This window comes from Bos grunniens, chromosome 10 (assembly GCF_055505025.1).
Source record: "Bos grunniens cultivar Pamir isolate PY7600 chromosome 10, Bosgru_T2T1.0, whole genome shotgun sequence".
In the NCBI taxonomy this organism is placed as follows: Eukaryota; Metazoa; Chordata; class Mammalia; order Artiodactyla; family Bovidae; genus Bos; species Bos grunniens.
Genome location: NC_141174.1, coordinates 36,359,601 through 36,387,428, shown reverse-complemented (window position 1 = coordinate 36,387,428; position 27,828 = coordinate 36,359,601). Strand labels below are relative to the sequence as shown.

At 44.5% G+C, this 27,828-nt stretch overlaps 1 protein-coding gene across 2 annotated transcripts in view; it reads left to right on the top strand.

The window, feature by feature from the left end:
* The first annotated feature begins 15,985 nt into the window (after positions 1-15,985).
* SAMD4A (sterile alpha motif domain containing 4A) overlaps positions 15,986-27,828 on the top strand; it is a 222,222-nt gene continuing 210,379 nt past the window's right edge. For both annotated transcript variants that reach the window (XM_086320605.1, XM_086320604.1), the window contains exons 1-2: positions 15,986-16,126; positions 17,334-17,965. In XM_086320605.1, coding sequence (XP_086176731.1) covers positions 17,770-17,965 — 196 coding nt within the window. In that variant the 5' untranslated portion in view covers positions 15,986-16,126; positions 17,334-17,769. The remainder of the gene's footprint in view (positions 16,127-17,333; positions 17,966-27,828) is intronic.

The window sequence follows — 27,828 nt, the reverse complement described above, 5'->3', positions numbered from 1 at the left end:
ATTTAGCCATCACCCCAAATTCCTGCCATCTTCCCCCAACCCTGTATAACCACCAATTTACCTTTATAGTAAAAAGTGTAGATTTGCCTGTGCATGCGTGCTCAGTTGCTCAGTCATGTCTGACTCTTTGCGACCCCATGGATGGTAGCCCACCAGATTCCTATGTCTATGGGATTCTTCAATAATACTGGAGTGGGTTGCCATTTCTTCCTCCACGGAATCATCCCCACATCTGTCACATCTCCTGCATTGTCAGGTGGATTCTTTACCACTGCACCAGCCTTTTCTGGACATTAAACAGAATGTAATTACATGTAGAATCACAGATGAAATCACACACAACATGTGGCCTTTTGTAACTGGCCACAAAACAACACTTAGCATAATGTTGTAAGGTTCATTCATGTTATAGGATAAATCAGCATTTTATTTTTTTTATTGCCAAATAATATCCCATTGTATAGCTATAACACATTGTATTTATCCAATCATCCGTTGATGGACGTTTAGATTTTTTCACTTTTCGGCTTTTATGAAAAATGCTGCTGGGAACATTGGCTACAAGTTTTTATGTGAACATATGTTTTAATTTCTCTTGGGTATATGCCTACAAGTGGAAGTGCTGGTTCATATCACAACTCTATGTTCAACAATTTGAGGAACTTCCCAACTGTTTTCAGAGCAGCTGTACCCTTTTACATTCTCACCAGCAATGAATAGGGTTCCAATTTTCTCACATCCTTGTCAACGCTTGTTATTACATTTTTACTATTGCCATCCTAGTGGGTGTGAAGTGGCATCAAAATTTTTAATTGGGTAAAAACAATATATAACGTAAAATTTACCATTCTAACCCTTTAAAAATGTATAGTTTAGTAGTGTTAATACACCACATTGTTGCACAACAGATCTCCAGAACTTCCATTTTGCAAAACTGAAACTCTGCACCTTTTAAATAACAACTCCCTATTTCCCCCTCATGCCAGTCCCTGGCAACTACCATTCTACAGTATAACTCTGGTTTTAATTTGCACTTGCCTAATGGCTAATGTTGAGCATCTTTTCATGTGCTTATTAGCCATTTATGTATTTATTCAGTCTTATGACCCATTTTAAAATTGAATTGACTTTTTGCTATTGACCTTTAAGGGTTTATATTCTACATACAAGTCCTTTATCGGATATATGATTTACAAATATTTGCTCCCATTCTATGGGGGGATCTCTTCATTTTCTTTGTGGTGCTCTTTGAAGCATGAAAGTTCTTAATATTTCTGAGGTCCAACTTAGCTGTTTTTTCTCTTGCTACTGTTTTGTTGTCACATCTAAGAAAGCTTTGCCTAACTCAAGGTCACAAAGATTTAATCCTATTTTTTTTAAGTTTTCTCATCTAGGTCAATAATCAATTTTGAGTTAAATTTTGTATATGATATGATTCAACTTCATTCATTTGCACATGGAAATCCTCAACAAAATATTAGCAAACCAATTCAACAATAATGAAGAGAATCATACATTGTGATCAAGTGGAATATTTTCCAGGGGAATGAAGGATGCTTCAACATATGCAAATTTATCAGTGTGATACACCACATTAACCAAAGGATAAAATTCAGATGATCAAATCTTAAAAGTACTGAAGAATCACTGCAGCAATTTTAAACAGAGCAATACAGTCAGATACCCTTTTAAGAAATGTCAGTATTAGAAGTGCTTTGAATGTAGCAAGCTACAAAGTGGAATGTGGGTAAAAGATTGGAATTCATGTTTATTTTTATCTGCATAAGAAATTAAATTTTACTAATCTTGGATTAGCTGCACAACATGTCAATTACTTATGAATAAATATATAAACTTGTAGGATAGTTTAGAGTTTGAAATGGGAGAAGACTAACAATGGGAAAATCAGGATTCAGATACTATTATAGTATTCCAGTTGAGAAACAGCAAGATCCTAAGGACTTTATCAATTTGGATCATGAAGATGAGAGGTCTAGTTCAGTTCAGTTCAGTTTCTCAGTCATGTTCAACTCTTTGTGATCCCATGGACTGCAGCACACCAGGCTTCCCTGTCCATCACCAACTCCCAGAGCTTGCTCAAACTCATGTCCATAGAGTCGGTCATGCCATCCAGCCATCTCATCCTCTGTCGTCCCCTTCTCCTCCTGCCTTCAGTCTTTCCCAGCATCAGGGTCTTTTCCAATGAGTCAGTTCTTCACATCAGGTGGCCAAAGTATTGGAGCTTCAACTTCAGCATTAGTCCTTCCAATGAATATTTAGGATTGACTTCCTTTAGGATTGACTGGTTTGATCTTCTTGAAGTCCAAGGGGTCTAGGATAGCTGTTAGTTGTGGGCTGGGTGAAGTTGATAACAATTGGTAAAACTGGTAAGACTCTGTCTTATTCATGCTTGTACACTCAGAACACCATCTATTCATCTAATGAATACTCGGGTCTTATTTGGATTAGCTGCTGTGCTTGGTGCTAAAGCTAGAGGATGAACAAGATACGTGAGGTCTTTGCCCTTGTGGAATTCACTTGGATGACTGGAGGGCACTAACAATAAATAGTAAATTTAACAAGTAAGATGATACTACTTATATTGCAAACTCCAAAAGAAAAAAGCAAGTTACCAGGTAAGGAGGTAGGATGGTGTTGGTGGAGGTCTCTCTGAAGAGAGCCCTAAGGGTTGAGGAAACCAGCCTTGTCAGAAGCCTGGGCACAGGATATTGGATGGAAGAAGCAAAAAGCACAATATGAAAAAGAGCGTGGGTGGTAGAGGAAGAGAGAAAGTCCTATGGGCGTGGAAGTGGGTAAAGGAGGAGGTATGTGGATGCGGTTGGAGAGAGGGCAGGCCTTGTCATGAGGAGTCAGGATGGTCCTCCTGCAGTGGGAAGACATTGGAGAGTCAAAGCAGGGAGGTAACCTTGTTGCCTTGAGGTTTTTCCTGTGGTCATGTATGGATGTGAGAGTGGGACTGTGAAGAAGGCTGAGCGCTGAAGAATTGATACTTTTGAACTGTGGTGTTGGAGAAGACTCTTGAGAGTCCCTTGGACTGCAAGGAGATCCAATCAGTCCATTCTGAAGGAGATCGGCCCTGGGATTTCTTTGGAAGGAATGATGCTAAAGCTGAAACTCCAGTACTTTGGCCACCTCATGCGAAGAGTTGACTCATTGGAAAAGACTCTGATGCTGGGAGGGATTGGGGGCAGGAGGAGAAGGGGATGACAGAGGATGAGATGGCTGGATGGCATCACTGACCCGATGGACGTGAGTCTGAGTGAACTCCGGGAGTTGGTGATGCACTGGGAGGCCTGGCGTGCTGCGATTCATGGGGTCGCAAAGAGTCGGACATGACTGAGTGACTGATCTGATCTGAACCTTGTTGCACTTTTAAAAGACTGAGGGGGAATGCATTTGGGGAGGGTGGAAGGGGCAGAATCAGGAGTTCAGTTTTAGGCATTTGAAGTTTGAGCTGTGATGTTAAGCCTACGTTTAGGCTTGTTTCACTTATTTAGTTGAACTTGCAGGCATTTAGTTTTGTCTCTCTTTACTGTATAGGTCGTATGGAAGTTCTGCAAATCCACACCAGGCATTGGACTGTCAGTCAGGTTCGGGGAGGAGGAATAGCTGTCATATGCTTTTGACACTCTGAGCACTTTGTATTTGTGCCAGCAATTGTTATTGCCTCTCAAATGCAAACCCACCCTTCTATATTTGGCTTTGTGATGCTGGTGTGTGTGTGTATGTGCTCAGTCGATAAGTCATGTCTGACTCTTGTTACCCCATGGAATGTAGTCCGCCAGGTTCCTCTGTCCGTGGGATTTCCTAGGCAAGAATACTGGAGTGGGTCGCCACTCCCTTCTCCATGGGATCCTCCTGACCCAGGGACTGAACCCACCTCTCCAGCTTGGCAGGCTGATTCTTTACCACTGCACTACCTATGAAGCCCGATGCTGGGGTAGGACTCAGCAAACCATGTTTCTGCTTTGTCAGCAGGCTCTATGAGACTTTGTAAACTAGAACAATAGAGGGAAACTGGAAGACAGGAGAAAGAAGGGATTTGCTTCTTCCTATTGATTTCCTGTGGGCTTCATGCTGGCTTCCTGTTCCTGTGAGCATCACTCAAGCCTCACTTCTTTACCTTGATATTGCTGGTTGATTCCAGGAGTGGCAGTTGAAACCAGATTGCAGTCCTCTCAACATTTGCCAAACTTGTCTCCTCAACCCCTTGAGGACACGGTCCCCAGCCTAGCAGTGCCCCCTCCTCAGAGACCTGAGTTCTAGCTCTGAGGAGCCCCTCCTCCAAACCCCTAAGTTTTTATAATTCCAACTTTTTCACTTTGTTTTTTCCCAGCCCTCTGGGTGATAGCTGCTTCCTGCAATTGCTACCTGTGAGATACCCTCATGTTCTTTCGACTTTTCAGCAACCAACTCTTTATATTCATGGTCTCTGATAAAAATAACTAGTGGTTTCTGTTTCCTGGCTATACTAATTGATACGATTAGATATTATCTCCTAGATACCTGGCTCAGTTTACACAGCAGATAGAAAACTGAGACCAACTTAGGCTGAATAGCCCATATCACACATCCACTAAGTGGTAGTGTTAGGATTTGAACCCAGTTCTGCTCTGTTTTATTTTGCCTGAAGCTTGTGCTCATAATCACTAATCACCTTCCTAATTGGCTGAAAAGCACCTGCTTTTCAATATTGAACTGTGGGTACAATTTTAAATTCTTTCTTCATTTTTATTGTTTTCCTTGTTCTTTTTACATTTTTATTTTCTAATTGTAGGATAATTGCTTTACAGAATTTTGTTGTTTTCTGTGAAACATCAACATGAATCAGCCAAACGTGCATATATGTCCCCTCCCTCTTGAACCTCCCTCCTGTCTCCCTCCACATCCCACCCCTCTAGGTTGATACAGAGCCCCTGTTTGAGTTCCCTGAGACGTATAGCAAATTCCCATTGGCTATCTATTTTACATATGATTATATTCTTTGCAGCCAAAGATGGAGAAGCTCTATACACTCAGCAAAAACAAGATCAGGAGCTGACTGTGGCTCAGACCATGAACTCCTTATTGCCAAATTCAGACTTAAATTGAAGAAAGTAGGGAAAACCACTAGACCATTCAGGTATGACTTACATCAAATCCCTTATGATTATACAGTGGAAGTGAGAAATAGATTTAAGGGCCTAGATCTGATAGATAGAGTGTCTGATGAACTATGGAATGAGGTTCGTGACATTGTATAGGAGACAGGGATCAAGACCATTCCCATAGAAAAGAAATGCAAAAAAGCAAAATGGCTGTCTGGGGAGGCCTTACAAATAGCTGTGAAAAGAAGAGAAGTGAAAAGCAAAGGAGAAAAGGAAAGATATAAACATCTGAATGCAGAGTTCCAAAGAATAGCAAGAAGAGATAAGAAAGCCTTCTTCAGCGATCAATGCAAAGAAATAGAGGAAAACAACAGAATGGGAAAGACTAGGGATCTCTTCAAGAAAATCAGAGATACCAAAGGAACATTTCATGCAAAGATGAGCTCGATAAAGGACAGAAATGGTATGGACCTAACAGAAGCAGAAGATATTAAGAAGAGATGGCAAGAATACACAGAAGAACTGTACAAAATAGATCTTCATGACCCAGATAACCACGATGGTGTGATCACTGACCTAGAGCCAGACATCCTGGGATGTGAAGTCAAGTGGGCCTTAGAAAGCATCACTAAGAACAAAGCTAGTGGAGGTGATGGAATTCCAGTGGAGCTATTCCAAATCCTGAAAGATGATGCTGTGAAAGTGCTGCCCTCAATATGCCAGCAAATTTGGAAAACTCAGCAGTGGCCACAAGAATGCAAAAGGTCAGTTTTCATTCCAATCCCAAAGAAAGGCAATGCCAACGAATGCTCAAACTACCGCACAATTGCGCTCATCTCACACGCTAGTAAAGTAATGCTCAAAATTCTCCAAGCCAGGCTTCAGCAATACGTGAACCGTGAACTTCCTGATGTTCAAGCTGGTTTTAGAAAGGCAGAGGAACCAGAGATCAAATTGCCAACATCCGCTGGCTCATGGAAAAAGCAAGAGAGTTCCAGAAAAACATCTATTTCTGCTTTATTGACTATGCCAAAGCCTTTGACTGTGTGGATCACAATAAACTGTGGAAAATTCTGAAAGAGATGGGAATACCAGACCACCGGATCTGCCTCTTGAGAAATCTGTATGCAGGTCAGGAAGCAACAGTTAGAACTGGACATGGAACAACAGACTGGTTCCAAATAGGAAAAGGAGTATGTCAAGGCTGTATATTGTCACCCTGCTTATTTAACTTATATGCAGAGTACATCATGAGAAATGCTGGACTGGAAGAAACAAGCTGGAATCAAGATTGCTGGGAGAAATATCAATAACCTCAGATATGCAGATGACCCCACCCTTATGGCACAAAGTGAAGAGGAACTCAAAAGCCTCTTGATGAAAGTGAAAGTGGAGAGTGAAAAAGTTGGCTTAAAGCTCAACATTCAGAAAACGAAGATCATGGCATCCGGTCCCATCACTTCATGGGAAATAGATGGGGAAACAGTGGAAACAGTGTCAGACTTTATTTTTCTGGGCTCCAAAATCACTGCAGATGGTGACTGCAGCCATGAAATTAAAAGACGCTTCCTCCTAGGAAGGAAAGTTATGACCAACCTAGATAGCATATTCAAAAGCAGAGACGTAAAAAAAAAAAAAAAAGCAGAGACGTAAAAAAAAAAAAAAAAGCAGAGACGTTACTTTGCCAACAAAGCTTCGTCTAGTCAAGGCTTTTTTTCCTGTGGTTTTTCCATGGTTTTTCCTGTGGTCATGTATGGATGTGAGCGTTGGACTGTGAAGAAGGCTGAGCGCCGAAGAATTGATGCTTTTGAACTGTGGTGTTGGAGAAGACTCTTGAGAGTCCCTTGGACTGCAAGGAGATCCAACCAGTCCATTCTGAAGGAGATCGGCCCTGGGATTTCTTTGGAAGGAATGATGCTAAAGCTGAAACTCCAGTACTTTGGCCACCTCATGTGAAGAGTTGACTCATTGGAAAAGACTCTGATGCTGGGAGGGATTGGGGGCAGGAGGAGAAGGGGATGACAGAGGATGAGATGGCTGGATGGCATCACTGACCGGATGGACATGAGTCTGAGTGAACTCCGGGAGTTGGTGATGGACAGGGAGGCCTGGCGTGCTGCGATTCATGGGGTCGCAAAGAGTTGGACACGACTGAGCGACTGATCTCATTTTATCTGATCTGAATGTAAGTTTCCATGTTACTCTTCCATATATCTCACTCTTTCTTCCCCTCTCCCTGTGTCCGTAAGTCTGTTCTCTATGTCTATTTCTCCATTGCTGCCTTACAAATAAATTCATCAACCCGTTATCAGACCCAGCATTTCCCAAACCATATCCCAGGCAACACTGTACTACAAGACCTATGAAGAATGTGTTCTGGGCTCCAGGAACCCGGCCTGCCATATACTGTACTCTCCAGAAGAGCACAATGAATGCTAGCATAACAAAGGCTCTGAGAAATTTTGCAATAAAATTTAAATGTGTAACCAGGCAGTTTCTCATAAACTTTCTAACTAGGGACATTCCAAGGATGTGGAAAATGTGGGATTAATCAATATTTAATGTATCCTATGCAACAGTAGTATCTGGTTAAGAGAAGGTTGGTGCCAGCAGTCTTGGAATGTTCTCACGACAGAGAGGTTGCTTTAAAGAATATTGGAGAAGGGGAGTCTGATCTTTGTTTAGATTATAGAAATATGACCTTAGATGTGTACATTACAAAATTTCAGCTATTTAGGGATTGTTAGGGAGTTTGGGATTGATATGTACACTGCTCTGTTTAAAATGGATAACCAACAAGGACCTACTGCATAGCACAGAGAACACTGCTCCATGTTGATGGGAGGGGAGTTTGGGTGAGAATGGATACGTGCATATGTATGGCTGACTCCCTTTGCTGTCTACCTGAAACTATCACAATATTGTTAATCAGTTATGTGCGTGTTAAGTAGTATGTGCGTGTTAGTCGCTTCAGTAGTGTCCGACTCTTTGCGACCCTATAGACTGCAGCCTGCCAGGCTCTTCTGTCCGTGGGTACTTCTCCAGGCAAGGGAAACTGGAGTGGGTTACTATGCCCTCCTCCAGGGGATCTTCCCAACCCAAGGAATCAAACCCAAGTCTCTTATGTCTCCTGCATTGACAAATGGGTTCTTTACTACTAGCACCCCTGGGAAGCCCGTTAATCAGCTATGTTGTTTTCAGTCACCCAGTCGCGTCTGACTCTTTGCGACCCCATGGACTGACTGTAGCACGCAGGCCTCTTGGTCCCTCACCATCTCCCAAAGTTTGCCCAAATTCATATCCGTTGCGTCAGTGATGCCATTCAGTCATCTCATCATCTGATGCCCTCTTTTCCTTCTGCCCTCAGTCTTTCCCAGCATCCAGCGAGTCCACTGTTTTCATCAGATGACCGAAATACTGGAGTTTCAGCTTTAGCATCCGTCCTTCCAATGAGTATTGAGGGTTGATTTCCCTTGAGATTGACTAGTTTGGTCTCCTTGCTGTCCAAGGGACTCTCTGGAGTCTTCTCCAGTACCACTGTTCAAAAGCATCAATTCTTCAGCTCTCTGCCTTCTTTACCGTCCAGCTCTCACAACCTTACCTGACCACTGGGAAGATCATAGCCTTGACTGATACAGACCTTTGTCGGCAGAGTGAGTCCCTGCTTTACAACACACTATCTAGATTTGTCATAGCTTTCCTACCAAGAAGCAAACGTCTTCTGATTTCAAGGCTGCAGTCACCATCCACAGTGATTTTAGAGCCCAAGAAGAGGAAATCTGTTGCTACTTCCACTTTTTCCCCTTCTCTTTGCCATGAAGTAATAGAGCCAGATGCCACGATCTTAGTTTTTTAAAATTTAGTTTTAAGCCAGCTTTTTCATTCTCCTCCTTCATCCTCATCAATCATCTATACTCCCATACAAATAAAAAATGATCAGCTATTTTCCAGTACAAAATAAATGTAGAAAAAAATGTCAGCTGTTAGGTTAGTAAAAAAGTAATTGCTGTTTTGCATTGTTGAACGTTGCCATTTGATATTGGAATGCATTCTTAAACAAATGTGGTTATACATCATTTTAATGTCCATTTCTCGCTTTATGTTTTCTTTTGCTAATGACATACCTGCTGTTTATCTTATGTTTATTTTAGACTATAGAAATAATGTTAGACAAAAAGCAGATTTGAGCAATTTTTTTATTGAAGTTCAAAATGAGTCATAAAGCAGCAGAGAAAACTCGAGACATCAACAATGCATTTGGTCCAGGAACTGCTAATGAGATGAACGTACAGGGCAGTGGTGGTTCAAGAAGTTTTGTAAAGGACACAGACTTGAAGATGAGGAGCATAGTGGCTGTCCATTGGAAGTTGACAAGGACCAATTGAAAGCAATCATCAAAGCTGACTTTCTTACAGTACATGAGAACTTGCCAAAGAACTCAACATGGCCCATTCTACGGTCACTAGGCATTTAAAGCAAATTGGAAAGTTGAAAAACCTCGATAAGTGGGTGCCTCATGAGCTGACCACAAATTAAAAATAATAATAATAATTTTGAAGTTGTCAAATAAGTTGTCTTCTCTTATTCTACACGACAACAATGAACCATTTCTTGATCAGATTGTGACATGCAATGAAAAGTGGATTTTGTACAATAATCTGCAAGACCAACTCAGTGGTTGGACCGAGAAGAAACTCCAAAGCTCTTCCCAAAGCCAAACTTGCACCAAAGAAAGGTCATGGTCACTGGTGGTCCGCTGCTGCTCTGATCCACTACAGCTTTCTGAATCCCAGTGAAACCATGACATCTGAGAAGTATGCTCAGCAGATCGATGAGATGCACCACAAACTGCAATGCCTGCAGCTGTCACTGGTCAACAGAAAGGGCCCAATTCTTCTCCACGACAATGCCTGACTTGCACAATCAGTGCTTCAGAACTGGGCTATGAAGTTTTTCTTCATCTGCCATATTCACTTGACTTCTCACCAACTTGACTCCCAGTTCTTAAGGCACCTTTTTGCAGGGAAAATGCTTCCACAACCAGTTGGAGGCAGAAAATGCTTTCCAAGATTTCCTCAAATCCCGAAGCACAGAGTTCTACACTATAGGAATAAACAAACTTATTTCTCACTGGCAAACTGTGTTGTTCTTATTTTAATTAATAAAAATGTGTCTGAGCCTAGTTATGATGATTTAAAATTCATGGTCCAAAACTGCAATTACTTTTGTGCCAACCTCATATTTAAAACCGTGGACATGTTTCAAGTGCATTTTCAGTTCAAAAAGATACTGGCAATTCTCAAATCAACAACAAAGATCAGAATTAGGATTTGACTACTTCTAGAACGAATAATTTTTGCTTTCTTTCCTCTCATGATAATCTAGGGCAATTTATCCCTCTAAAAGATCTCCTACTTTCGTAATCCTAACCTATACAAAGCCAATAAATAGGAGTAGTTTACAACACTTATATTTAACCTTTTGACTATATTTATTTGCAAATTTACCTATGATGTAAGATATTTTACTGTAAAAAAACTATAGTTTAATATTTCACACATTTACTTATTTTTAAAAAGTGTGAACCCATCTGCATTTGTGTTTGAAATTGTGGTTCAATTGAATTTGTGTTTTATTTAAGTGCCAGGTAGTAAGTTTGGATTATACTCTTTAGAAATCAGTCAAAAAGACAATTTACCTGACTGTACACCCTACAAACTAGAGTTCACCTTTCTTATCAAACTCCATTCTAGAGAAAGCTGTCTCAAAAGTTGTCTTCATGCAACATTAATCAGTCTTAAAAAGGAATAACATTCTGATACATGCCATAATGTGGATGAAGCTTGAAAACATTATGCTAAGTGAAATAAGTCAGACACAAAAGGACAATATTTTATGAGTCCACTTATGAGGTACCTAGAATAGACAAATTCATAGAAATGGTGGTGCGCAGAGACCGAGGGCAGGGAGGAATGAAGATTTATTGTTTAACAGGTACAGAAATTCAGTTTGGTGAGATGAAAAAGACCTGGAAATGGATACTTCAAGATGGGTGTACAAACAATGTGAATGTACTTCATGTGATGCAATTTTACGCTTAAGACTGGTTAAAAGGGTAAATTTATGTTATATATATTTTACAAAAATTTTAAAAAGCTTTTCCTCATGGATTCAACAAGTCCATCCAATTCATATTCATATTTGACTCCTGAAGAGTAACTAATCACATCTGTTATGGCTTTTGGGTGAAGTGACGTGAAATGAAAACTGCTCAGTCATATCCGACTCTGCAACCCCAGGGACTGTAGCCTGCCAGGCTCCTCTGTCCATGGAATTCTCCAGGCCAGAATACTGGAGTGAGTAGCCTTTTCCTTCTCCCAGGGATCTTCCCAACCTTGGGATCAAACCCAGGTCTCCCACATTGCAGGCGGATTCTTTATGGTATGAGCCACCAGGGAATGGCCTTTGGGTAGTGGCATTCCTTTTTTGTTTTTCAATTCAAGAAAATTTAATTGAAGGATAATTGCTTTACAATGTTGTGTTGGTTTCTGCTGTACAACAATGCAAATCAGTCATAATTATATACGTATCTCCTCCCTCTTGAGCCTCCCTCTCCCCTCCTATCCCAACTTTATAGGTCATCATGGATAGTTTTCCTACCACTGGGTTTAAGAAGTCTTTTTTTTTTTTTTTCTGGAAAGATCGTCTAAATTGAGTAACTGAAGAAAATCTGAATACTATATTGAGAGTGAGTGAAAAGCAAAAGCAGATTCCTCAAGAGTCTCACTGCTTTATGCTTTACCACTGGCTGGTCTGGCCAGGTTTACTCGGGCCAGTCAACAGCCCAGGTTGGATGGCATCACCGACTCGATGGACATGAGTTTGAGCAAGCTTCGGGAGTTGGTGATAGACAAGGAAGACTGGTGTGCTACAGTCCATGTGGTCGAAAAGAATCAGACATGACTGAGCGACTGAACTGAACTGAGTCAGCAGCCATGATCCTGGTGCTGGTATAAAACGGTGTTAGGGATATAGGAAATTGGTGCTGGCCATTAGCTCTCTACCCTGGGCTAACAGAATACCGGCTTTCTCTCTGAATGTGTGCCCCTGCCAACACTGAGATATTTCTGAACTCCTTCTAATGAGATCTGAACTCAAGTTTAGTCTCCCTAAGCCGCGGCTCCTGGGCCTCACCCAGCTTGCCTTTCACTGTTGCTATCTTAGCAGACCTGACTCCTGATTTAGCCTTCCCACATTCCATCTGTCACCAGTTCTGTAGTTTCTTCCTCCACATCACTCTCTTCATCCCCTCGAATCCTAATTCAAGCCCTGGCAATCCTCTCCTAGGACTTATTACAGGGCTTTTGAGAGGGCACGTTTTTGAAGAATGAAAAAGCCTGTTTATGATGCAGACCCAAGATGTAAATTAGCCAAATTAACATACTCTGTGCCTACAAAGAAGGAAAACTATATTATATATAAAAATACATATCAAGTACCTATTATGTACAAAGTAACGTGCCAGTTACTTTCAGACCTCCTAACAAGTTTATGAGAGCAGGCGTTATAATTATTTTTCAATAATATTCTCAATACAGAAACTACTTGACTGGAGCTGTGCTTACTCTTCAGGAAGCACACTAGATCCTAGCGGCAAATATTACAGAGAGAGAGTTCCATCTGAGGCAAATGCCAGCTTGGCTCACTTTCAATCAGTCTTCAGATTTCCTCACTCCTGGGTATTTCTGTTCAGTCACCCAAGTCTAATATTTTCATAGTCAAATCCTTCTCTACTGCTTGGCCAGCATAGCTTATTCTTGCCTCCATGCTCATCAGTTCTGCACCTTTCTGAGTACAGTGTACAGAGAAGTATCTGGGCTTGTCTCCTGGGCTTCCCTCCCTGCCAGCCATGTTTCTAGCTCATCTGTTAATAAAATCCCACTTCTCCTATGTTACTGCCTAATCATCTATTCTCTGGAAGTTAGAATTTGCACTAAAACTCCTTTTCCAAGTCATGTGGGTATTTAGTCATTGTTAGCCACTTCTTAATCTTTCCAGGTGGTGCTAGTGGTAAAGAATCTGCCTACCAATGCAGGGAATGTAAGAGACATGGGTTTGATCCCTGGGTCAGGAATATCCCCTAAAGGAGGAAATGACAATCCACTCTATTATTCTCACTTGGAAAATCCCATGGACAGAAGAGCCTGGAGGGCTACAGTCCATGAGGTCGGCAAGGAATCGGACTGAGTGTCCAATTCAATGACTGAGTGTCTGAGCACAGCCACTTCTTCAGTAAAGTTCAGTTCAGTTGCTCAGTCGTGTCCGACTCCTTGCGACCCCATGAATCGCAGCACGCCAGGCCTCCCAGTGCATCACCAACTCCCGGAGTTCACTCAGACTCACGTCCATCGGGTCAGTGATGCCATCCAGCCATCTCATCCTCTGTCGTCCCCTTCTACTGCCCTCAATCCCTCCCAGAATCAGGGTCTTTATCCATAAAAACTGGGTAGAGGTTTGAATAGGAAAAATCCGTATTAAGACAAAAATATATATTTAACTGAGAGTATTGGTTTCCTTCCTTCAGTGTGACTTCACTCTGTGAGGAAGTGAAGCAGCCTCACTGGGTTTCATCTCCACTCTGGGTTTCATCTCCACTACTAGGGGAAAGGCCCAGAGGCAAGGGAAGGCACAAGTATTGTGAACCCACAAAAACAAGGCAGGTTGGCAACTCATTGACGCTCCTTTTTGTATTTTTCAAAAAATAGCCAAAAAATTAGCTAAATCTTTCCTTAGGTCAAAGGCTGCTGTAAGCAGTACACTTTTCCAGTAGGTGGCAGTATTTTCTTTCTTCAGTTTAAATAGACTTCAATTCGCCTGTTTGTTTTTTAGTTTTACTATTGAGTTAGTAAACTGCAGGTGACAATAATTAATGAAAGTGACTTTTCCCACTTTCTTTAAAAAACAAAACAAAACACTCTCGGAGGCTTCCGGAAGCCCCAGGTGGGCAATTTCTGTTTTGGTTGCAGTTGATAGCAAGGTGTATACTGAGATAGCACGTGCTGGAAACCTTTTCCCCATTTTCTGATAGCGATTATTACTAAGTACTAGCTAGTGATAATAACATTTTGGAGAAAATACTTCAAGATTTCCTGCTTCTGTAATAATAAGACAAAACAAAATTAAAACGTTGACTCTAGAATTCTTGTTTTGGGGGTAAAATATTCATTAAATTATGCAGATACCTTTCCTGGCTGGCTAATAATGAGCTTAAGAAAATTATTCACATACCCTATTTTAATGGTAACACCTACATTTCTGCAGCTCCACAGACCTTTCAATACCCCAGCAGATGGTTAGGTGCTGTCACGTGTCTCACAGAACTAAATGGTGCAGAAACTAGGTTTGAGGGAGGAAGAAAGAAATGATTGAAAATCCAGGGACATAGGCTGGAGTTAAAGAAGGAAGTGTTAAATCCGTGGATAATATCTCAGACACTTTATCTTCAACACTACTGTATTAGCGAGAGTAAAGAGGCTGGATTTGAAGCATGCGTTTCACAAATGTCTCAGAAGTACTCATAAAGAAAGCCACAGGTTGCTGGAGAAATGTTCGAGGGCTCTGTGTTTTCACTTAAAACATGGGGGAATAGTCTGGATTTGGTCACCAAGTCCTCTTGTGCATATTCAATTAATATCAGAAGGCACCGAGATTTTTAGGTTTTAGGGTATTTTTAACCAGTTCTCTACTTTGGAGATCAGCCGAGGCCACTTTCCCAGACCTCCCTGTGCTGCCTGGCCTCAGCGCTGCACCCCGCACCCCACAATTCCACCCCACCCCCTGGCGCGGGCGGCCAGGACCTCTGAAGCCCCCTGCCCGGCCCAGGCCTCGCGCACTCTGCAGGGCCAGGTGAAGGCTGCCCAGCCCTGCGACGACGCAGACGCGCTGACAGGTGGCCTCGCCCGCCTCCTTGCCGCCCGCGGCGGAGCTCCTTTCCGCTCCAGGCCCGCAGCCGGAGCCGCAGCCGCAGCCAGGGCGCCAGGCATAGTTTCCCGGCGGGCCCCCAAAGTCGGGCGGCTTCCCCAGGGGAGAGCGAGGCCCCAAAGGGGCCGGGGCCACCCACAAGAGCAAAGGACATCTGAGATCCGACCCGAGCGAGAGGTGAGCAGCCCGGGAACTTCTCGTGCTCACAGGACATGGGCCGCACGGAGCCTCGTGCCCAGGCACTTTCCAGCCCTACAAACGACCCCTCGGCCTCCTCCGCCCTTTGCTTCTGCGACCCCCGGAATCCGACCACACCCCCAGCGTCCTTGACCCTAGGTCTCTGCCCACCCCTGGGCCCCAGTAGGGCCGAGGGGTCACCGGAGTCCGCGCACCACATTCACAAGGACGAGCAGCCGGTGGCAGCACCGCCCCCGCTCAAGCACCCTCCGGGTCCCCTCCCGTCCGCACTCCGGCTGCTCAAGCGCCCTGGCCCCTCCAGAACAGGCAAACAGCAGAGGGCAGGAATTTACTTGGATCCCTCCCCTTCCCCAAACTTCTTCCCTCTCCGCCCCGCCGTTCCTCCAACCCGACCCCTCTGCGCCATCTGGCTCCTCCCTCTCCGCTCTCCTCCCCTTTTCTGGTCCCCACTTAGGAATCCACCTCCCCCCACCCCCGCCGCCGGCCGGGTCCGGGGATCCTCCCCCGACTCCCCCCGCGTGCCGCCGCCGCCGCCGCCCGGGTTCCTCTCCCCCCGCTTGGGCGCTCCCTGCCAAGCCCATGATGTAATGGTGTATGTTAATCAGTAGCATGTGGGGAGCTCCGGCTCGGGCGGCTCAGTCCTCCGCGAGCCTACACTGGAGGCAGCAGGAGCGGCGGCGGCGGCGGCCCGATCCCGCAGCGCCGCACTCTCTCAGCGCCGCCCGCCCCGACGGCATGGCCCGCAGCCCGCCCTCCGGGCGCCCCCAACCTCGCTGAGAGCCACAGCCGCCCCGGACCCGCGCGTGGGGCCCCGAGCCGCCGGGATGAGCCGCTCCGAGGTGAGCGCACTCTGTCCTACGCCCCAGGCCGGGGGGCCCGCGGTCTCTGGGTCCGCTTCCCGGGGGCCTTCCCCCGCTTCCGCTCGAGAAGTTCTGGGAACCGGGAAACGGGGGTGCTGAGAGCGAGCCGCCCCTCGAGGGCTGGCCGAGTCGCTGGGCTCTCTCTACTTCGCCGCTGGCGGCCACCCGGACAGGGTTAGGACTGGGGGAGCCCTCGAAACCGAACTTTTCTTCTTCGCGGTCGTTCGGGGGCGTGTGCCGGCGGCACTGAGCCGCAGTCCCCACGGAACCGCCCTGCCCGCTGGGGGAGGCAGTGCTGTGGGCGCCGACTGTCTCCGCGCTCGGCGTGCGCCAGTGGCCGTGCCGACTTCGGCCTGGGACGCGCGGGCCAGGCGCTGGGCCGACCGGACCCGCCCGTAGGCGGCGGGAGCTGGGGCAGGATGCCTACAGCACACACTCGAGTACACACGCACGCACACGCACGCACACATCTGATCGCTCAGGGCGAAGCGGACCCTCAGAGACCTCCCGGGTGGGCTGGAGCCGAGCGGCTCGCGGGAGCCGAGGCTCCGGCTGCGCCTCTGCCCGCTGGGCGCTGAGCTCTGGGTGGGGAGAGTTTATTTTTGTCTCGAGCTGCTGCCGCGGCTGCTCACGGCCTAAATCCAGAGGGGCGCCTGGCGGTGGAGATGCTGGCTGTTGCTGTAGATGGAGCTGCAGCCGTTCGGCTGCTTCTCCGAGAGGAGGAGGAGGAAGAGGTGGCGGAGGAGGAGGAGGGAGAGGAGGAGGAGGAAGGAACTCGGGCTGCCGCGCCTCCGCCTCTGCTTTGCATTAGCCCCCACCCCCACCCCCGCGCCCCTTCGCAGCCGCAGTGCAAGTTTTCTGCGCGAGGAAGATCTGTTGCTGGTGCGGGCGTTTGCAGGCACAGCCCCCGAGGCCACCCCGGGCGGGGTGTGTGGGGAGCACTAGCCGTTCGCAGCGGCAGCAACAGGAAGCCGTGCGGTCTTCCTCACGCACCTGGGAAGGAGGCTTCTTGCCTTTCCCAGAACGAGAATAGCTCCTCTCCAGCATCCGGGTGCGGAGGGGGCGGCCGGAATTTGGGGGACTAAGACCCCGCGGCGCGCCCCCCTCCGCCCCCTCAGATGCACTCGCTTCCCGGCGCACTCCCTCGCTGGCCGAGGTCTCACTGCAGCCTTTTCTCTCCTTCCAGTGGTGATCGCCACTCGGGAATGCGGGTGTGAAGGGTCCGAGCTGCTGCCCAGCAGGGAAGAGACCCCGGGACGCCGGAAATCACCATCCCGAAGCTGCGAGAAGAGGGGAGGGGGAAAGAGAGCCTTCTTCATTCAGTTTGTGTGCCTTGTGGGGAAATTTTTTTTTAATCGTTATTTTTTTAAAAAAGAAATATTTCCGTGCTACTGTCTGTCATCATCTCTGGGGAAATCAGCCAGAACCACCAGAACGTAACTGAAACCAGACGAGAGAGGCAGGAGCCGAGGCAGTACCTGCAGCGTCCGGGCACCAGAGCCACCTTGGAACGGGAACGCGTCTCCGGCGGCCGCGGGGCTGCGGCTCCGCCAAACTTTGGGGCGGGCGGGGCGGGCTGGGGCGCCCCGGGGGCTTTGTAGACTGAGGGCCGCCCCCTAACCATGATGTTTCGCGACCAGGTCGGGGTGCTGGCGGGCTGGTTTAAGGGCTGGAACGAGTGCGAGCAGACCGTTGCGCTGCTGTCGCTGCTCAAGCGCGTGAGCCAGACCCAGGCCCGCTTCCTCCAGCTTTGCCTGGAGCACTCGCTGGCCGACTGCGCCGAGCTGCACGTCCTCGAAGGCGAGGCCAACAGTCCGGGTAAGTGCTCGGCCGCCGCCGCCGTCCCGCGGTCCCGGTTCCCCTCCCCACCCCCAACCGCCGCTGCCCAGCCTCGGGCCTGGCCCCACCCCAGATCGCCGGTCCTTGGGGACCGAACCACGGCGGCCCCCGGGTCCTTGGCATCTCCCCCGCAAGCCGCCCGCTCCCCAGGCCGTGCCGCCCACTTACCTCCGCTGGCAGCTTCGGGGGTTTTTTTTGCCCACTGTCAACTCCTTCAGTTCATTCCGTGTGGTAGCTACGGTAGCATGAATGATTGATTTTTCTCTCATGCAGTTTCCTGGGAAATAATTAAGTCAGGTCACGTAGAGTCTGGATTTTCTGGGCTTTTTTTCTTTCCTCCTTTTGGGCAACGTGGCTCTCTGGATTTCAGCAACACATGAAGAAGCCTGAGACTGCCCTTCAGAAGCTGAGCTTTGATTAGGCTATATGAGTAACATATGAAAACCCAATTTTACATTCATTTTTTTCCCCTCCACCGATATTCCAGTTTGAGAGCTCTGTTTTCAGAATAATTTGTAGGTGATGCTACAGACTATTAAAATGATATTTGCATTTCATATACTACGTGGTTATACTTAACTATCACGACTTTGTTTATATTGATACGCGTCTTATAGAAAGGGTCTCATAGGGAGCAGGCATGAATCAGTGTCTTTAACGGTTTTGTCAGGAAACTTTACTGAACATAACAGAATTGTTTCCTGTTACCCTGCTATTGTATTTACAGACACCTCAACTAGTATAGAAAGTGAATATACTGAGATATATTCAGCAGTTTGCTATTTGCTAGCATGGGTGGTGACAGACTGGAATTATATCCGGGGCTGGGGGTAGGGGGTGAGGGTGGGGGTTGGGGAAAGGTCTGTTGGTTGTAATTTGGGATGGGGAAATTCTTTAGTTCATGCTGCAGCAGGATGGTGAACAGAGCCCCCAGTGTTTATGCAGAGAAAAGAATGCAGGGTCCTCTTCCAGCTGTTCCATGTTAGAGCCGCCAGCCTGCAAGACTCAGCAGAGGTCTGGGCTGCCATTTGATGACAAGGTCCAGTTCAGGGCAGCAGGGCCTGGGAGACACCAAAGTGAGTGTGCTGACGGGCCGCAAGAGGGAGGCTGGTCTGCTGCTCACTCCTCCTCCCTGGTGTGGTGCTCACAATGCTGGACACACTAGGATGGGATGTTTCCATATATAGAATCATAGGCTGGCAGTGACCACTGGAAATCTTCACAGGCCTTTTCCTGACCAGACAGGACTGCACCCAAAGGATCCAGCGCTGCCTAGTATGGTGGGCCATTCCGAGGGAAAGCCCACAAAGCCCTAGGGGATTCAGCCTGAACCTAACAGCCCACCCTGGGTGTTACTCACAAGGGTGGCCATGGCAAGGCCCCCTTCCCCTTCAGTTCTGTCTTTATACATAGCTGGAGGACCAGCCTCCTTCATCAGGGTGTGGAAATATAACTAGGATAACTGATGACCTACTCTCTTTACTCCCATTCTCAATGTGACAGGGTAGCCTGGATCACCTGCTTGGTTTTGCTTTCTCAGGTTTGATGAACAAGGTTATATAAACTTTAAGTACAATTTAAGTACAGTAATTTATGTTGAATGCTTGACGTCAGTGCTTGTAGGGACTGTTTAAAATAATGATATTAACCTTTAGGTTACTCACACGTTTGAGCAACCATTTTTCCCTTTGAGTAAAAGAGAAGACTTTTCCCTAGTATAGCAGCCATCAGTTTAGTAAGTCAATAGATGTGTGAAATTAAAAAGAAATTTCTTAGCCTAGGTATCTAATAATGTAATAAACTGAGAAAAAACTGAACTTATGTGAGTTTAAAAAAATCATTTGGTAATTTTTCCCCTACATTTTTTTTTTTAACCATATTTACTTGTGTAAGCTACCTACCTGGTCATGATGCTAAATGCTGTAAATATATGAAACCGTAACTATTATGTAATGTAGGGAGCATTTTCCAGTTTCGGGATTAATCTTTCAACCTGAATATTTTGCTTCCTTGGAAACTTTGCATTTGTTTTGTTGTTTGGCAAGTACAGAAATTCATTAGTGAGGTCATGTGATAGTTTGGTTTACATCTGCATTAGGAGGGGGATCATAAAGAGCAATAAGATTTGTCACAGAATGCCTGAGTCTGGAGCACAGCTCTCTTAAGTATCTGGAACCTAGCCGAGAACCAAGAAAGGGGCAAATATGCCTACTCAGCAACCGAAATAGACGGCATAAAGTCTGGGAGAATACTTCAGACCCTCTTTCGGAACTTACTCTTATTTTAAATAACAGTCCTAACTTTTTTTTTTTTCTTATTTGACAAATGATCTATAGCACATACACGGTAGCACAATTTAGAATGGGGTGAGGAGCTGCTGTAACCAACAGTGAAAACTGACCCCTGACAGTTTGACAACTAGGAAATAGGAAAATTATAGCTTTAAATATAAGAACTGGGAGCAAAAGCCCTGAAGGTTTGGGAATATTAGGGTAGGGATTCTCAACTGGCCTTTCAGACATTACTTTGCAATTAGCTAAGTCCATAATTGCTATTTACCATTAATGAGAGTGAAGGACCAAAAAAATGACCAAAAAAGATACATTTTTAAATACATTCTTTGGGAAGGAAGGGAAATCTGCCATAAACACTGCAAATACTAACTCTCAAGGTAATTAACCTCCAAAGCTCTTTTGGTATGTAAAGCTATTACCCATTCAGAAAACTAGGCTGTTAGAATGACTCATTCATTGGCTGGCTGATTTTTCCTATACCAAAATCCTCATATATCACTTACCTTATTTTGTAATTATGAGTTAAACAAACACATATTTCTTCTGGAGTTGAGAGATTTTAAAATGTGGTAAATGAGAATGAAATTCATATCTGGGGCTTGATGTCAGTATAACAGAATTAGTGTACACTTGGCTTTGTTTTCTCCAGGACCAACTTTAAATAGGGAGATAATCCTTCACATTAAACATGGTTTATTTGAAATCTGTGGAATGTATTTTGATACTAACTTTCTGTTCTTTTAAATTTAGTGTTTATTGAGATTCTAGAGGTTCACTGGTTCATCCTTTGCCTCAGGTTCACAGTCATCAGAGATCCAAAGACATCCTTTAGTTAGTCCTTATGGATGTGTGGTTCACTCCGGATTTAGTCAGTGGTTACTGGTCATGATCAGTTCTCTGAGATAGAAGGTTGTTTCTAGAACCCTCATAACCTCAGATACGTGTCCTTCAGCCACCAGCCTAGGTTACAGGTTAGCATTGTGATTTCTGCACAGTCTTAGTATGTAGATGACTGTTTCTGATGCTAAAATGTCATTTGAAACCTAAAAATGGAACCTGTTGACTTTACTTGCAGTTCTTCAAAGAAAAATAGATTCTGTGGCACTGGTGTATGACTTTTGTCATTTAAACTTGAAATGTATTTTCCAGTGGAAATAGTGTAATAAATGGAGATTCACAAGTGAATCCACAGACTTACTAACTAACAAAGCAGTTCATATTTTGTGGGGAAATTGCATGTTTGTAATAAATAAATGGCAAAAGGATGGTTACTGTATTTATAAATAAATACAAGAGAAAAGATTACCTGAAATGGTAATGTTGGAGATAAAGCTAATTGTGGAGAATGAAAAGAACTTGTGGGTGTATTTATTCTCTTTAGAGGATAAAGATGTTAATTCTATGATTTTTTTTTATGATTTTTGGTTTCCGTAGTAGAGGTATGCGGCATCTGAGTTGATTTTTTAAGTCAAAATTGAGTAAAAGGAAAGCAAAAGAGCATGGGCTTTCCTGATGATATTTCTTGGATAAGATCTTGTTTGTCGTTCTTCTGCTTTTTCATTCAACAAACACTTACTGACTGCCTACTAGTTTCCTGGCCTTGTGTCATGCAGTGGGAATGCAAAGGTAACTTGCTATATTCCCATGCCTGGTCCATGGATACCCAGTGTTGAGTAAATGACTAATACCGTATCACAGGTGCAGAGGCATAGCAATAAAAAGGGTGGTGGGGTGGGGATTCTGGAAACACTATAAACATACAGGTAACTGCCTGAGGGAATCAGGGAAAACCCCACTGCAGAGGATATAGCTTGAGCTGAATTTTGAAGGGTGAATAGGAGTTGGTTTAATATATAAAGAGGATTGCAGAGAGCAGGCCTGAAGCTGTTTTCCAAGCAGAAGAGATACCATTCGTAGAAATGTTGTCTTATGAAAGGGCCTGGTTGTGTGCAAGAAATAATGAGTTCTTAGTGGTTGGAAGGCTGTAGAATGCTGGGCTGTAAGAGACAGAAGTTAAAACAGAAGTGATGTTTGTGCAGGACTTTGCAAACTAAGGAATTTGATTTAATCCTGCAGAGATGATAGAGAACCCAAGAAGACTTTTAGGCAGAGGTGTCCTGAGAATGAGGAAAGAGGAAGAGAGTTAAAAGATGAAAGAGGGGTTTGTGTGTGTGTGTGTGTTTACACTTTTGGGAAAGCTTTCTAAGGTATGCATGATTTTCTGAAAGGCGAACATGGGAGGAGTGAGGCAGATTTCCATCCTGGCTTCATGGTGGTGTCATCAGCCCAAGGCAGCTTTGTTGCCCTCAGCATTGCTGTACTGGGGAGAAGGAAGGGTTGAGATAGTGAGGAAAAGAAGGTATTATCAGGTGGCCATTTATTTATATCCATAGGAGGGAATATGTCTAGAGGATTCCTAGAGTATGAATGTTGAAATCAATCAGACTAGGCTGGTCAATTAATTTCTGAGTCTTTGTTGTAGTTCAGTCACTAAGTCATATCTGACTCTGTGACCCCATGGACTGCAACATGCCAGACTTCCTTGTCCTTCACTGTCTCCTGGAGTTTGCTCAAATTCATGTCCGTTGAGTTGGTGACGCTAACTATCTCATCCTCTGCCACCTGGTTCTCTTTTTGCCTTCAATCTTTCCCAGCATCAGGGTCTTTTCCAGTGAGTCAGTCAGGTGGCCAAAATAGTAGAGCTTCAGTTTCAGCATCAGTCCTTCCAATGAATTTCAGGGTTGATTTCCTTTAGGATTGATTGGTTTGATCTCCTTGCTGCTCAAGGGACTCTCAAGACTCTTTTCCAGCACCACAGTTCAAAAGCATCAATTCTGCATTGTTCACCCTTCTTATGGTTTGACTCTTACATCCATACATGTCTACTGGAAAAACCATAGCTTGTCTGTAGAAGGGAGCTAACAAAACTTTGTTATTGTCTGGAAGCTACTTGTTAACAATTCAGTGAAGATCTATTCTTTCCCCCAGGTTTAAATTTTCCTGTATTAATATGGAATTTATATAAATAATGTTTTCCTAAATAAGACATCTTTTATTTAAAGGATTATCTGAACGAGATCAAAGATGATTTGGAACCCTGAAAAGATACATCTACTTCGTTCTACTTCCTATATTTTAGATGGCGCTGGTGGTACAGAACCTACCTGCCAGTGTAGGAGATGCAAGAGATGCAGGTTCAATCCCTGGGTTGGGAAGACCCCTTGAAGAAGGGAATGGCTACCCGCTCCAGTATTCCTGCCTGGAGAATCCCATGGACAGAGGAGCCTGGCAGGCTACAGTCCATGGGGTCTCAAAGAGTTGAACACGACTGAAGTGACTTAGCACACAGCACTTTGTTCCATCTCCTATATTTTAGCTGTATTGTTCTATTCTATATCATTATTGTTGTTCAGTCATGAAGTCGTATCTGACTGTTTGGGACCTGAAGCATGCCAGGCTTCCCTGTCCTTCACTATTTTTCACAGTTGTGCTCAAACTCATGTCCATTGATTCAGTGATGCCATCCAACCATCTCATTCTTTGTTGCTCGCTTCTCCTCTGGCTCTCAATCTTTCCCAGCGTCAGGTTGGGTCCTAAAAAAGACACCACTGAAATCAATTTTCCCAAATAACTTGTCAACACTTTTCCCCTTTCGTTGGTGAACATGAAAAGGAGAAATCATTTTGTGGAATGAAATGTATAGGGACTTTATATCTGAAACACGTTTTACTTTGAGTGTTGTAATTTTCTTTCCGTTGGTCTGGGATGACAGGGAGCAGGTCACACACATTTGTGATCTTGTGAATAAGTTGGATTTGGTTGTTTAGCTTGGATGCTCCAAGGCTTCAGCAGATGAGTATGTGTTATAAACAGGTCCCATCAAAGCAACTAGAAGGCCAACAAACTTAACAGCAGTCAAATTGGTTTGTTTATGTTTAAATAGACAAATGAGAGTGAAATGAGTGTCAGAAGCTCTGAGAAGTAACTGAAAACTCCCTAGTATATCCTGCAGAAGCTTAATTCTAATATGAATTGACAACACTAGAGAAGAAAAAATACCTCTCTTCCTTGACCTGAGGAGAAATTTGGAGGTTTTCATCCATGAGGGAAGTGCCTTATGTAGTTCATTTGCTAGGAAAGCTGTCGTGCTCATAAAATCCTTTTTTTCTTTTAAACATATAATTACTTTGAGTTTTTAGTCTTTTCCTTCCTTTCCATCTTTTCTAATCATTCCTTCCAAGTCTGAGTTCATCCGAGTCACATAGATTAAGATGCAGAATCATACGTCTCCTCTGAGCTATTTTTTGCTTCTGTGGAAGCCGCCTGAGGCAGGAATCTCCTAAGGAAAGCAGAACTTTCAGAAGAGAAGCCAAGCTTTCTCTTGGGTTAACCAGTCAGGGTGTGGGCCTTGCCCTGAAGCCTGCACCCCAAGAGCCAGCTCGGAGCACAGAGGAACCTGCTGCCTTTATGTAGGAGCATTTTACTCCTTGGGCTTCCCTGGTGGCTCAGATGGTAAAGAATCTGCCTGCAATGCAGGAGACCTGAGTTCGATCCCAGGGTCGCAAAGATCCCCTGGAGAAAGGAATGGCAACCCATTCCCATAGTCTTGCCTGGAGAATTCCATAGACAGAGGAGCTGGGCAGGCTACAGTCCATGGGGTCATAAAGAGTCGACTGAGCAACTAACACTTCACTTTCATTTCACTCCTTAGGACTCCTAAGCTAGTTCTAGGGTTTTGTTCTCACCAAGGTACCATCATTTTAATACAGTTTTCCTTGCCTTGGTTTACCAGGGGGATAAAGGCAATCAAATGATTCAGTGGTTTCTTTTATACTATAGATTAAACTGTTAAATGGTACCTGGAGAAGAGTATCTGTTAAGAAACTGTGGGACCAAGTTCCTCAGTACACATAATTCACCAAGTCTTGCAGCCAAGTGCTGGGAGCTGTGTCCAGAGGTGAAGTAGGTGTGATGGTTCCCCTCAGGGATCTTAAACAATGTATAATATATACAGATGATCCCTGACTTATGGTGGTTTGAATTAGACAGTTTTTTTACTTTATGACTCAAAAAGCGATGTGCATTCTGTAGAACTCATTCTTGGAATTTTGTATTTTGATCTTCTCCCAGGCTAGTGATCTTTCTATGTTCCTCTCTGGCGATGCCCGGCAGTGGCAGCCCCCAGTCAGCCACACGATCACCAGAGAAAACAACCAATAGTCTTACAACCATTCTGGACCCATTCTGGTTTTCACTTTCAGTACAGTATTCAAGAAATTACATGAGATATTTTCAACATTTTATTGTAAAATAGGCGTGGTGTTGGATGATTTTGCCTAATTGTAGGCTAATGTAAGTGTTTGAGCACATTTAAGTGGGCAAAGCTAAGCTAGGTGGGTTAAGTGTAATGAATGCCTTTTCAGCTCCTGATGGGTGTATCAGGAGGCAGTCCCATTATAAGCTGAGAAAGATCTGTATTTATAATGAATAGACCATAAAGAGTTGCTAAATTCTATGTTTCCAATGACAGAACAAAACTGGACTCTAGTGAAGGGGAGGGAACAGGATGGGTTGGGTCATCCAAGAAGTAACGGATAAAAGACATAAACTTGAATCAGTTATTTGGAACAAGTAGCTCTGGAACTTATGAGATTCTTGCCTTTTTAGTACCTTTAATGAGTGTTTCATTAAGAAAACCACACGTATAGGAGGTGTCTGCTGGGCATATAAGGGGCAGGCTTCCTGAGCCTTTGAAGGATGAGTTGGAGTACGTTAGAAAGAGGGGAGCCTGGTGCATATTGTCCATCAGGAATCTCTTCTTTAATGGAAGAAGGAGCAATGCAAACATTCCTCAGATTTCTAACATATTTAAAGGAAGAAAATAGTACATCAGCTCACCCCAAATATTTATCCCCAAAATTACCCGTAAAATTATGAGACTTAGTTTTGTTGGCTGCTTTCAGTAGAATACTTTAATATGTTACTTTGATCAGAACTAGCATTAAGAAGAAGCATCTTAAACACAGGAAAAGATTAAAAGTGTCTTAAGCCAGTTTTCAAAATGTAATGTGCATACAGATTGCCTGGGGCTCTTGTTAAACTGAAAATTCTTATTGAGGAGGTCTGTAAGGGGGCCTGAGCGCCTGCATTTCTAGTAAACTCGCAGGTGATACTGCTGCCGCAGGTCTGTACCACACTTTGAGTAGAAAGATCATTGTCTATTAGAGGTGAAAGGTAATTTAGAGGTAATTGGTACATTGGCTTTCAAGTTTTATGGATGAGTATCACGAATTTTTGTTTGCACATGAAAATTTATGTGAAACCTTATGGGAAGTCGATGGTTTCTGCCTCCCAAACCCCATCTCCACCCCCAACACTAACTTTTCAAGGAGCAGTTTGACATCTCTGATTTCCCCAAGCTCAGAGACAGTCAGCCTGAATTGAGTCTGAGATTGAGGAAGGCAGAGCTGGGCTCTGTTGTAGCATTTCCCGAGCTTCTTGGCCATAACCCTGCTGGAATTTCCAGGCATTCTAATGGTCAGTGTCTCATGGAAAATGAGGCATCAGGAAAGATTCATTTTTTGCTGATGCTATGGACTCTAAAGTTGAGCTGGAAAGAGCAGGAGTGTTAATCCCAGAGACCGGATGGGAGAGATCTCTTCCTACTTCCCCAGTATGCTCCTGCGAAGCGCAATCATCGGAATTTCTGAACCAGCTTATCCTGATCTGTCAGTAGAATTCAAGTGTTTGTGTGCGCAGCATAAATACATATAGAATATGGATTTTCATTGTGTACATTTCTATCTGAGTTAGTATGTGCACCAAATATGTGATTTAAATACGTGCCTAGAATGGCAATGTAAAAACCATTTTTGGATTTCTGAAGTTGTAAAGGAATAAGAGGGGAATCATCAGAAGCCTCCATAAATAATGATGTCTCTGAGAAGGAGAAATGGAGAAAAAAAGCAAATTCTGTACCTTGTAAGGATACGTGAGGTCAGCAGTGATTTTGTGGGAGATACCAGAAGAATATCTGGAACTTTATGTATGAACATTTGGATGAGGAAATAGGAAGCAGCCTGGTTTTCCTAAGAATAGGAAGACTGGGTCATGGAGAATTCATGTCATTTCCCTTTTGATGGGAGATAGGAAAGGAAGAGAGATAACATTTTTATTTACGGAGAGACTTCTGTATTCTGAGCAGATTACAGGAATTCTGGTAGGTATCCCGTATCTAAGTATCAGCATAGCCTTTGACAAATCCCCTTACTTCTTGATGAGTAAAACGGAGACCTGGGGGCTAGATGAGAGGCTAATTGTGTGCCCTTAGAGTGACCTCCGATGTTGGCCTTATGGGAGGTCTTTGGTGCTGTGCCCTGGGGCTCACTTGTCCTGCATCATTATTCCTGTTGACTGTGACAGCCTGGAGTCCCCAAGAAAGCAGAGTCCAAGACAGTGGCTGGCATGCAGGTAGTTTATTTTGGGCAGTGATCCTGGGGAACAGGGGTGGGGCTGGGGAGAAGAGAAACAAGGAAGGAGGGGAAGCTG